Genomic DNA, 12,831 nt, shown 5'->3' on the forward strand with positions numbered 1-12,831 from the left:
GTAGAGCAGATCGCGATCGTGGCTTTTTCCCCCCCCCACACTTTTTTTCTTTTTGCTGCTTGGGGTGGCAAAAATCCTGGAGCCGGCCCTGATTACATGCTCAGGGAGATTAGCTGTGTAACCTGCACTCTGATTTAAGCCTGGTAGATACCTGACCATGAAACTGGATTTACAAGAGAAAGTGTGGTTAGTCCAAGGGAACTAGGTATAGTGTTGTGAGGTCTGGGGCAAGTCTCTGTGCCTCAGTTTCCCCTCTAGAAAACGTGGTTAATAATACTTGCTCATGCTGGTCAATGACTTTGCAATCCTCCTATGAAAAGCACCATCTAAATGCAAAGTATCATTACAATACTAATTAGTGATTCTCCAGTGGAAGCAAATAGCATGCCCATGAAACCTGTGCACTGGAAACACCAGGGTTTGCCTTTCTTAATGGCAGCCCCTGGCTAGCAGGAATTTGCTTCTCTTTCACATGATCAAGCACATCCTGTAAGAGCCTTGTGGAGAATATTTCAATGGTAAAGATAAAATTGTTTTCTAGATACAACCAACCACTCCGGGCACGTCTCAGACTGCCTGCGGGGCTACATCACCACTCTTTGTCTGACTGTCTCTCTCTCTCTCTTACAGTATCTCTCTCTCACCATTGACATCTTTTAGTACAGTGTCTTCAGTATCCACTACAGTAATAGTGAGGTTAGACTGGCTGATCAGACTGGACCCTTCTGGCTAGTCTCTGCTCTGGAGTCTGGTAGGAAGCCATATAAAACTGAACACTAGTGGCATAACAAGGCCCTACACGGTTCGGAGATGCTCTAGTTACATGAGACACTACAGGGGAACTGGGGCACTAAGCTGTTTGGAAATTCCCGCCCACAGTGCCCCAAGTGTTCAGGTGTGTGTGACGTACATGGGTCCTGGATAGTCTGGTAGTGTTGTGTAATGCACATGTATTAGGTCCTAGACAGATACTTCCAACTCAGGCCAGAGATTGCGGCAGGACAATGCGGAATTACTTCAAAGAACAATTGGTGGAAATGCATTCACCACTGAGGATGTACTACAGAAACCCCACGATGTGCACACAACAGCTGCCTGACGTGAGAAAGGCAATGGAAGGAAGACGTGATCTATTAAATAACTTCAAAGGAATACCTGTGTCTCTCAAGTGATGCCCTTTGCCAGCAGACAAAGAATCTTTACATTGGCACAATAACCTCAAAGTGGTTAGGACACAAAAGGCAATCATTGGCTCTTTAACAAGTAATTATTTCAATTTTCTGCTTCCCGGCCTGGTTGGCACTTGGGTTGAAATACACAGACAGCAGAGTGGGAGGATCAGAAAAGCCAGAGGAAAATAAGCCAGAGGAAAACATTTTCTTCACACGCTGTAGGGTGCAGGAGTGCTAAGCTTGAGCACTTCTAAACTTCTACTTGACAACAGCCTTGTGGGCTGGATTCAGTTCCTAGCTCGTGGTGCCTCTCCTCCTGTGTGCAAAAGAGAGGTGATCTTCCTTGTTTAGAGTGTAACCTCTTCCGGGCAGCGCCTGCCTCTCTTGCATCTGGGCAGCGCCCAGGACAATGGGGCCCCGATCTGGGGCCAAGCTTTGAGCTCTGCTGTAACGTAAGTGGAATCCCATGGCTCTGACGTGTGTGTGTGTGTGTGTCCCCACCACAGTGTAATTTCATAGCCAAGATACAAATGTAGCTCTGTTAATCAGTCCCACACCTCAGTCCCTGATCATCTTTGTTGCTTTCCTCTGAACTCTCTCCAAAGTGGCAGTATCATTCTGGTACCGCGCTGCCTGGTGCTGAACGCTCTGTGTTAGGTTCAGGCACAATTGGGCTGTGTAAATCCCGCAGGGGCGCTTGCCACCCCGATCCATTCTGCCGCGAGTTGGGTCAGTTTAGTTCCAGCTCCCTTTTGTTACAGGGCGGTCGACTGCTCCTTGATGCCATTTAAGCACTGAATAGTAACCCTGGTTTTTCAGAACTGCTGCCAATAAGTCTCGTATACTCCAGTCTTGGTCATTTTCACATTGGAATAGCAAAAGGACGTGGGTGCAGGTTTTTCCTGGGGAATGGATGCCCTGCTGGGGGTGGTCACTCAGCTTCCCTCACACCCTCCATCCAAAGGATGTTAACGTGCTCCCTAGACACTGCTAACCCCTGTGACTTGCCCAGGCTCATGCAGTGAGAATCCAAGAGACCCTGCTCCAAAGCCAACCCTAACCATGTCATGGGGTTGTGCCTGTGATCCCTGGACCTCTCCCTTCCCTGCTGGTACAGCTGCAGGCTACAGAAAAGCTACCAGAAATACACTGCAGAGTAAGCACTTGTGTGTGGAGGTGCCTCCCTCTCTGGAGCTGGATTCAGAGCGCACCCCCATACCTGTGCTAGTGAGGGCGGGCGAGGGAATGTGTGAAGTGCTCCGTGTGGCCTACACTAACAGCTCAACTCATCTGAGGCCATCAGGGGTTCAGAAGCTGATTTTTGGCTCCCGCCCTCCAGTAAGAGCTCTTGGCCTCTGAGGCCAGGGCTAGATGCAGAATTAGCCCTGATTTCAGCCAGCCAGATGGCAGCGCCGACGTAGCAAAGGAAAGCTAGGATCTGCGCCAGTAATACTCAGCCTGGCTGCAGGAAGGGCAACCGCTGGCTTCACCAGCTAGACTAAGGGTCTGTACTGAGGCAGCTACAGCCAGGAGTGAAATCGGACTCATTCCAAGCGTAGAGACGGTCCAAGTGAAGCACAGACGTCAGCTGCTGTAAAGTTAGCACCCCTACAGCAGCTCGGGCCAGAGGCTCTGGGAGTTCGTATCCTGAAAAGGGAGAGATTTAGTCTTCTGAAATCGAGAACAATAATAAGCTGATTTCCGCCGCCGCCGCTGCCAATGGTAGCAGAAGTGCAGCTTGTCTGCTGATTGGGGGCCTAAAACTCACTGAGCGCTGTAAGTCTCTTTGCCAGGTGACAGCTCTTCTCAGAGCTACCGGGAAGTGAAGAGGGAATTGTGTCTTGAAGCAAAAATCTCTTTATGGGTTTGCCTCTGTTTGTTTTATCTAGGTTTTTAAAAGTTTGTTGTGTGTGTGTGGGGGGGGTGATTGGTCCCCCCCCCATTTGAAGGGGAGTTGATCAGACACTGTAAAGGGGGCTCTTCCCTCCATTCCTACCCTCTGCATCCAGTTCATCCCGACTTGTTGCAGCACGTCTGTGCAGGGAGCCAGCTGGTGCAGAACAGCTCCTCTAGCTCCTGGTGAATTTTTGGGATCCCTGAACAAACCTGCCTGTTCCAGCATGTTGGAATAAGCCTCCCTCCCCTCCCCCACCAAAAAAAAATCCCCAAATCTTCGCTGAGGAGCGTCTCAGCCCAGGCTGATGCGGGTACGGCGGCGGGAGCTGATCAGGTATCCCTGCTGAGCTGTGTGCGTAGGGGAGGGTCATACAGGCGTCTAGCAGATGCCAGGGATGGGAGGGGGATGAGTTTTTGTCTCCTAACTCCCGGACCCAATGTGAATGCAAGCCATGGGTTTAGCGTCTAGGAATGTCACATAAAGCTCCTGTCCCACACGCCGGCACAGACCCCTGTGCAGCCAGGCTGCATTTAGTCAGGTTGGGGCGGGGAGGGGGGGAGCGGAGGATTATTGGAAAAGGAAATTTTGTTGCTTTTCCCTCCATGGAGGGGTCAGGGAGACATCAGCCAGTGGGCAGCTGTCTCTGCAGTCTCAGCTCCGCCTCATACCTGTGCAGCCCCAGTGACTTGCTGGACCCAGCCCTCAGGGCTATCAGGTTGCAGGCGTATAAGTTATAAAGGCAGAATGTGGCTTTTGGCCATTGCTCTCCCCAGGGTGTGGGTGTGGGGGGGGGGAGGAGTTACCCTTCCTCCTTTACATGCTTATCATTTTCATTGAGTTGCCCCCAAACATTTTCCCCAGCAACCCGCCACGTGTTCTGCTTATAAACCAGGTGTGCCGGCCAGAGGCACATGCGTGGCCTGGCTCTCTGGTGCAGCCAAGGTGCGGAAAGGCAGATGAAGATGGGGGCAGTGGAGGAACAGGGCTGCAGACCAGGTGACCTCAGCCAAGAGACATTTCTAAGAAGTGGGACATGCAGGTTACAATCTGCCTTGGTGTGGGGCAAGGAGGCACTTAGCCTGAGGGCCCCAATGCACACCCACACCCCGGGCCTGGATAAATTGCATTGCTAGTGCTTTGGGGCAGGGAGCGTCTCACTCACCTCGCGCAAGGGGGGGCCTCATTCTGATTGGGGCCGTTTGGTGCTGTAATATAAATAAATAAATAAAGGAGCCAGTCCTATGTGTGGGTTTTCTGGCGCTCTAAGAGCCATGCTGGTCTGAACAGCGGTGCCTGGCGCCCACAGTGTGGGGCACCCTGGAATGGAGACATGGTGCCTGCACCGCAAAGCTCCATGAACTCAGTGTCTCCAGCTGCTGTGACACGCCTGATGCCACAATTCATTCCGTCCCCGACCGCCCTTTGCCCGCGCCAAGGGATGTGCCCTTAAGCCCAGCTCTCCCTGCTCTTTTCCAGTACTCACCGCTGCTGAAGAAGCTCTACTGTCAGATCGCCAAGACATGCCCCATCCAGATCAAACTGTCCACGCCGCCCCCGCCAGGCACCGTCATCCGGGCCATGCCCGTCTACAAGAAGGCAGAGCACGTGACCGAGGTGGTGAAGCGCTGCCCCAACCATGAGCTGGGACGCGACTTTAATGATGGTGAGAGCTGGTCTCCTCCCCTCAAATAGCGGGTCAGTGTCTCCGTCATCCGCCTCCCAGGTGGGGACAATGATTCTGTTTGAACCTGTCTCATGCTGATAACCTGTATCCCAGAGCTTCCCCATGACCAAGACTTGCACTAGACAATGAACAGGGCCACGCGACACCTGACAGGTGGGGTTCAAGGCCCTCCATTTTCACTCCTGTATACAGGAGTCTTTCCCCCTCTCCCCTTTCACTCTGAGAACCAAAAAGCTGCCTGTGAAGCTCAGATGAAACCACCATGTTTTGCCTGATGTGTGCTGGGAACCATCGCTTCTGGCAGCCCCAGGACTGAACTGATGGCAGGTGAGACGGCTCAGGCAGTGCTTCCAGGGCTTGTTAACTCTGCCTCTGCTCAGACCTGATCTATGTGCTCCATCCACTCTGTGCCAGGACAGCATCATCCTTTACCTTACCTCTCCCTGTGCTGCCTGTCCTCTTGGGCCCCTCTGCCAGTGGAGACAGGACACGTGCCCTAGGCAAATTATTTCGAGGTCTGATCTGCTTGCCTGTTAGATATTTTTCACCTACTAGCTAAGCTACAAGTTCCTCAAGTTGCTGCTTGTGACTCTCGGATAGAATTTTCAAAAGTGCCCAAGTTCCAAATCCCCAAAGGCATTTAGGCACCTAACATCCATTTATTTCACTGGAAGTAAGGAGCCTAAATGCCTTTGAGCATCTGGACCTAAGTGACTTGGGAGCCTAAGTCCCCTGTACATCGATGGAGCAGAGCTGCTTAAGTGCTTTTGAAAATGTTATCCACTGATCTCATCTCCCTTAAAGACGTTCAGAGGAAGAACGGCAGGGAGCCTGGACTCAGTTTGGCTCCAGCCGGCACCCTGAGCTCCTCACTAAACTCCATCTAGAGAAGACAAAAGGATCAGAGCCCAAAGTGTTGCTTGTGAGATTCCTGCTGTTACACATAATGTTCTGCTCCCAGCAGAACCCTTTGCCTGCTGAAAATGCAGCCCAGCCCAGTCCAATGCAGCAGGAAAGAATGGGGCTAGGGGTTTTGAAAGGGGTTAGGTAGTTAGGGGGTCCCCGCCTCTCACTGCAGGACTGGCCTGACGTGCCTCTGTTTACGTGGGGCCCTGCTCGCCGGTCAGCAGGAATGAGCAGGTGTGAAGTAGAGCCAAAGGATTCTTCAGGCCAGGCAATTGTCCCCATGTTCACCGGCCCGGTCAGAACCAGACATTCAAGTCTCCCTGGCTGGGGCCTGCCTAGGGCCCCCTTTCCACCGAGCCACATCCTGGCAGCCCAGCCCAGGGAAGGGAGTGATGCATGCTGCCACAAAATCAGCCTTGGAGACGCTTAGATGAAGAAAGCATCGAAACGCTCAAACAAACAGTGGCTGTGAACGCAAACCTTCCTGTGCCGCCAGAGGCGACCTTTGCACAGGTCATTGGAGGCACTGCCCCACTGACGCGAAGCAGCAGCAGGACCTCTGCAAATAAGCTGCGCAGAGGTTGCCATTGGGAAGGCTTGGAGCCCACGGGGCTGCTTTGGGATTCTCCTGTCTTGCAGATGCCCAGGGTTTCTCAGTCTCAGAGGATGAGGGACAGCGGCCTGGCATGGGCGTCTTGCTAGGTGTTTGTACTTGCCTACTGTGAGGGGGACCAGTCCTGATTTGGTTCGGGCCCACCTGGAACACCCAGTAAACTCAGAGGCAGATGAAAGTAAAAGTCAGTTAAACAAATTCTTTGGCTCCTCAGGAGAGTGTCAGGTTTAGGTTGAATGCCACGTTGGGTGGAATTTTCAGGTCAGGTTTTATGTGACCATAACAGCCCCCTTTGGCCCCTCGAGAGCAGGTGGGGCTGAGGGGAAGCTGGAGGGAACAATGTCTACACATGGAAGTTGAACCAGTTTAACTTCCATAGTTTTTTTAAAACCATTTTACCAGAACCATCCCGTACAACACTCTTTCCAGTTTAACTCACTTATTTTGGTTGTGTTTAACCCAATTCCTAATCAGCTTAAGCTAAACTGAAATGCATGTGGTGTAAACCAAAATGTGAGCGTCCACACTGCCTTTTGCCCTGGTTTAACTAAACAGGTTTTATAATCACCCCGTGCAACGTTCTTGGGTCGGCAAGCCCACCGGGAAGGGTCTTATCTCTAACTCTCCCTTCTGCCTCTGCAGGCCAGTCCGCTCCAGCCAGCCACTTGATCCGGGTGGAAGGCAACAATCTCTCTCAGTACGTGGACGACCCTGTCACCGGAAGGCAGAGTGTAATGGTGCCATATGAGCCACCACAGGTATTCTCTTTGCTTGAAGAGGATTAGAGGTGCTGGGGGGATGGGCCAGGAGGGAGGGTGAAAATAGGGATAGTAGTTTTCTTAAATAAAGTTATAGCTGCCCCACTAGCTCCGACCCTGCAGTGACTCCATTGGCACTGGGGGGCTGAAAGCAGCATCCATCCTGCGGAATTTAGGAGATGAATTGAGAGCCCTGCCAAGGCTTCTGATGGCACTGCAGTGTCTGGAGAGTAATATCCCTCTTGCTACAGCCCGGATAGCAGATACATTGTGCCTGTTCTCCTTCCCTTTCCAGATTTGCCAAAGCATCTCATTGTAAAGGGGAATCTTGCTTCAAACCCACTGGGCTCGCAGAGCACTGTGCAGGTTAACAGAAACTTCGGGCCAGCTAGTAACTGCTCGGGGCACAAAAGGCCAATAATGAAATAAAATAAAAATTGTGAGTGGAAAGCTTAGCACGCCCCCTAGGGCACTGTTAAATTAGTGCATTTGTGATGTTGATTTCCAGCTGCAATGTCACACGCCCAGGTCAATGAATATCTAGCAATAAGGTCCCACAAAACCAGCATGGTGTGAAAGTAACACAGGCTCTCTGCAGTTACAGTGGCTACGTAATCCCCATTTGAGCGGATATTTCTTTAGAGCAAGGGGCAGAAATTCATCTTCCCTGCCTTCCTCCCTGAATATTCCCCCAACACACACAACCCCCCCCCCACTGGTTTATGAGCTGAGACATGCTCTTTGCACCTGTCTGGCTGCAGCCCTTTGCTGCAGTGACTGAGGTCTGCCACCATCTCCCCTGGGCTTTTAACACCCCCCTCTACTAACCCCGCCCCCCACATGATGTCATTTCCTCTCTTTTGGGCAGGTTGGGACTGAGTTCACCACCATTCTGTACAATTTCATGTGCAACAGCAGCTGCGTGGGAGGGATGAACAGGCGACCCATCCTCATCATTATAACCCTGGAGACAAGAGAGTGAGTCATTCTTATGGTACCTGTGCTGCAAAGGACAGACATCTCCCCTCCCCTTCGCACTCCTGAGCCTGGCTCTCCTGGGGCCTCCTGGACAGGTTACGAGCTAAACTTTAGCTGGATAAATAGCTGGAGAGAGGCTCACCCAGTTCACATCTGGGGTTGGGGAGAGCCTCAGCAGGGAAACAGAGGAGTTAGCAAAACCCCCGATTGATTTGCAAGAGCCCTGGAGGAGAAGGCGGCCCATAAAGTTCTGGAAGCAGCAGCCCAAGGCAAACTCCTGGCCAAGCATCTTTGGCATGGAGAGTCCAAAGCACAGCAAAGAGACGGGGAAGTGGCATTCCCTGACAGGGAAGTTAGTGACTACGAAGAGCCTTAGAGGGTGGGTGTGTGGGGAAGGTGGGTGTGCACAGGGGCCTAGGCTGCTCCCCCTGCACACCTTTCACAGCCTGAAAAAACTCTTGCTCCCTCCTGTCTCCGAGGGTGTAACTGTATTAGCCCTTTGCCAATCAGAGATGAAAGGCCACCGGGGGGAAATTCACCCCCAGCCAAAGGGACCTGCACAAGAGCCCGTGCATCACCGTGAGACCTTACGTGGAACACAGCACCTTGTGTGCTGCGTCAGGCCTGGTGTCTATGTACAACAGCCTTGGGCTTCTGAGCTCAGCAAATTCCTGCACAGAGCCCTTGTTAGGTGCTCACCGGAGGGGAATTCCTTATCCTGAACTTTGGGGGGGTCGTCTTTTTAGTATTTTCTGGAGTGTTTAAAAGCTTTTTGAATAATTGATCAAGGGACAGAAATCCAGCCCAATAGAGAATGAGGTTTAGTCTGATTAGTTCCCTAAAAAAATAAATACTTTGGGGTTTTTACTCTGCTCCCCAGTGGCCAAGTACTGGGGAGAAGATCGTTTGAAGGGCGGATCTGCGCCTGTCCCGGCCGAGATCGGAAAGCCGACGAAGATCATTACCGAGAGCAGCAAGCCCTGAACGAAAATGCAGCTAAAAATGGCAACATCAACAAGCGCAGTGAGTCCTCCTCTCGGGAAAGGGGGACCCTCAACTCCGAGTGAGACCCCCAGCTCTGCACTGCCTAGCACTGCTGAGCTGGTGCTGTCCAGGGCATGGCCCATGCTCCCGGGGGCAGCAGCAACGGACACTCTGAACTACAGAACTTGGGTGGTGAAGTTTAGATGAAGAGCAATACTCTGATCCAAACTTCGTTGCTCAAATCCAGCTGTCGTCAGATATAAGCCTTGCAGTCAGAAAAACAGAGTGGCATTATTGTGCAGGTGCTTCACTGGCCAGATCTATTTGTTCATCATCATCATCATCGTCGTCATTAGGCAAGTGTTTGTTAGTGCTAAGATAGTTAAAAAACTAACATGGTCCATAAGCTTATCTTCTGCAGGCATCAGAAAGGAATTCTTTGCCCCCTCTCTTCCCATCCAGCATTGGTCAGTGGGGAGTTTTTGCTGTACTTTGAAGCCTTGCTCCTCCCAGAGATAGGTTAGCAGCAGGCAAAACCTCTGTTGAGTGTAGGGCAGGGGGCTGAAGTGGGAGGCAGAGGAAAAGAATTTTCTGTGTAAGCATATTATATTTCATCACTAGCCCCCCCCCCCTCCAATAATTGGGCACATGCTCAGCTAAGCCTTCTCAGGGAAGTTATTTAATGGTTTGCAGTAAAACCTTACAGAAGGATCCTGGTGATTTATCTGGTCATGCACAAGAGCTTCTCACTCGCCCTCTATCACAATGGTGATAACTCATCTTTTCGTCACCTGTCAAGTGGGTGAATTTAATGATCTATATTGATCCCCTTGGGAGCTGGAGTTATAGTTAGGTTTGTGCAGTAAGGTTTGCATTGTCCAGGAATGGGCTTGGTAGTCAGGGAAGCCCTGTTTTTCCCTGCTCCTGGGTTCTGGCTTTCGTTCAGCAGGGCCCGTTAGCAGCTGCCTGCCCTGCTAGGAGCTATTGCATTTATCTAACATGGGTCCCGTTCTAACGTCATGGAAGAACTAGGGAGTGGCCGCTTAGATGATCACATTTAACTTGATTTTCCTGTAATACTGTTTCCCATCTCCTTCCTCAGCTTTCAAACAGAGCCCCCCGGGGATTCCAGCACTAGGGGCTGGCGTTAAGAAAAGGCGGCACGGGGAAGAGGAAATGTATTATGTCCCAGTAAGTATCAAATCTTCTGCAGCACGTAGTGTCTGCGCCCTGCTCTGGGAATGCAGTGCCGCTGGCCCCTGGATAGGATATGGGGGAGCAGCTCCCAGAATTCAAAGGGCAATGAAGTGATATGTTACCTAGCTGAAAGGATGAGCCCTCCCCAGACTGGAATTCCCAGCAGTACACAGCACTGAAGTGCTTTGCGTGGCTGGCGCTTACAGGCCTGATGAGTCCTTACAGAGGGCAGGCAGGGTGCAAGGAGCAAGACCGATGGGGCTAAGACTGGGCACAGTGAAGAACAGGGTGGGAGCAAGTCTGCAACGAACGCTGAGCACCAAGCAGCAGGAGCGGAGATCCAGAATCATGCACTGGACTTGCCTGCTCCAAAACAAGGCTGCAAGTCACCTTCCTCCCTGATCCCTCTGTGGCAAGAGGGAATTTGGCCTGGTGTGCCTTCAGCACCGCTCCCACGGCCAGGGACTTGGCTACACCATCTTCCTGCTGCTAGGGGAGGGGGCATGTTATCAGACCCCACTCTGCTCCTGCAGGAAGGGGACTAGAGGAGACCATGAGTTGCAACTGAATTTCTTGAGGATGGCTCTCCTAGAAGCATGGAACCCCAGGCAGCTGCTTGCCTTGCTTGTGCTTAAGGCTATCCTCACATTGTCCCTTGAGTGGGCTGGGTAAAGGAGTGGGAAGGTGAGACTGGCTGTGTGAGAGGGTCCTCAGCAAACCTGACAAGGCAAGTCAGACCGAAGTACAGGCTTGCCTTGGTCCCTGATTCAGGTTCGTGGCCGGGAGAATTTTGAGATCCTCATGAAGATAAAGGAAAGTCTGGAGCTGGTGGAGTTAGTCCCGCAGCAGCTAGTCGACTCCTATCGGCAACAGCAGCAGCAACTCCTGCAGAGGCAGTAAGTACCATGACCGTATTGTCCACTGTCCCCACAAGGGGTCTCCAGAGATACGTCAAATTAACCGTAAGACATAACAGGGATCCAGGAAGCTGGCCTGACCACCCTTAGGGTTCGCACAGGGCAGTGGAGACGGAAGCTGTGTAAATGCTATGTATTAGGATGCCCTTAAGGGCCCTGCTACTAAAGTGAAGCCAGCTGTTCTGCATCCCATGCACATTCCAGACAGACAGGTACAGAGTCGGTTTCCCCAGTAGGGGTGCGGCACGATCTGCACCAGTGCAATGTGCCCAACCTTAAACCAGCGTCAGTCGCGTCTGGAGCAGGGTTTTGCACTGGTGCAGCTATGTGCTGGCTAAAACCTCAGTACGGACACGGCCGAGGTGGGAGTCTGGCGACAGGAGCGAGTCCCTAAAGAGGTTTGATTTGCTCAGTCTCCACTAGGGTCTAACTGACTGTGCCACTCTTCCCGAGCAGGAGTCACCTGCAGTCCCCTTCCTCCTACGGGCCCGTCCTTTCGCCAATGAACAAAGTACACGGAGGAGGGATCAACAAACTGCCATCTGTCAACCAGCTGGTGGGGCAGCCACCGCAGCACAACTCCAGCTCCGGGCCCAACCTGGGCCCAATGGGTAAGGCACCCGCACTGCTACGGGCTCTGCAATCACCAAGGGCCAAGAAGCCAGATAGACAGCAGCCTCGCTCGGCTAAACAATACATAAAGCAGTGCAAAGCTCCCTACGCCGAGCTCCAAATTCCTCCTCCTCCCCCTCTCCCATGCCAAGCAGAGTAGGTTACCATGGGCTTGGTCATTAGTCACTTATGCAGCTACATGACTTGGAACAACTCACCATGCCAGTAGCTGGGAGAGCCCTGCCCAAGCCAACCTGCCCGGATCCACGTTGTAGCTGCTGTCCGCAAAGGTTGCCCCTGAATCTGTGGATTGTGGGGGTGGAACCTCCAGCTTCTTCACCTCTCCTCCACCCGACGGGTGAATTCGCAGGGAATCCTGCCAGTTAACACTCAGGGGCTCTGGTCCCTGAGGTGGGTTATTCCTGCAGAGTGGAGAATGGGGCTCTGTGCTTGGGAAAGGACAGTTGTAGCTTCTTTGAGTTAAGTTAAATCAAAAACTTTTCAATGGTTCTCCCCTGGATGCTCTGGGCACAGCCCATGAGATGGAAACTCTTTTGCTTTTTCTTGTGCTCAGGACCTGGAATGTTGAACAGCCACCCCATGCAATCCAACGGAGACATGAACGGAGGCCACTCCTCCCAGGCCATGGTCTCAGGTTCACACTGCACTCCTCCTCCACCCTACAACCCTGACCCCAGCCTCGTCAGGTAGGGACGGCACCGGACCTGTGGTGTGGTGTAGTCGTTGTTTCATGCTCTTTTCCTTTGCTCTAACCTTCACAAATATGTTTAGCAACTGGTCAACTGGTCACTAGTTCCAACTGAGAAATCACTGCTCATGAAACCAGAGTGTGTTCTCACCACTCTTCACTTCAGAAATTGTCCTCGCCAGCCAATTGCTGGTTAGAAACACAAATCACCTGCAAAGATTTTTGGCTTATTCACTTTCACTAAGTTCATTCAAAACTTGATCCATTTAGCAGACTGATACGAAAAGGCACCTTGCCCTGCATGTCAAACACTGGCATATAACTTTGCAGCTCTTCCTTCTTCCCCCTTTTGGACCAATGGTGACTGGAAATTGCAGTAGAGGATTTATATCCATACGTTATCA

General features: G+C 51.9%; 1 protein-coding gene across 2 annotated transcripts in view; it reads left to right on the forward strand.

The window, feature by feature from the left end:
* Window positions 1–12,831, forward strand: part of TP73 (tumor protein p73) — a 74,452-nt gene that overhangs the window by 55,375 nt on the left and 6,246 nt on the right. For both annotated transcript variants that reach the window (XM_054009484.1, XM_054009483.1), the window contains exons 5-12: window positions 4,546–4,732; window positions 6,915–7,030; window positions 7,899–8,008; window positions 8,889–9,031; window positions 10,095–10,183; window positions 10,961–11,085; window positions 11,563–11,717; window positions 12,293–12,425. In XM_054009484.1, the coding sequence (XP_053865459.1) occupies window positions 4,546–4,732; window positions 6,915–7,030; window positions 7,899–8,008; window positions 8,889–9,031; window positions 10,095–10,183; window positions 10,961–11,085; window positions 11,563–11,717; window positions 12,293–12,425 (1,058 nt within the window). The remainder of the gene's footprint in view (window positions 1–4,545; window positions 4,733–6,914; window positions 7,031–7,898; window positions 8,009–8,888; window positions 9,032–10,094; window positions 10,184–10,960; window positions 11,086–11,562; window positions 11,718–12,292; window positions 12,426–12,831) is intronic.

The sequence above is a fragment of the Malaclemys terrapin genome, chromosome 19 (assembly GCF_027887155.1).
Source record: "Malaclemys terrapin pileata isolate rMalTer1 chromosome 19, rMalTer1.hap1, whole genome shotgun sequence".
Lineage (NCBI taxonomy): Eukaryota > Metazoa > Chordata > Testudines > Emydidae > Malaclemys > Malaclemys terrapin.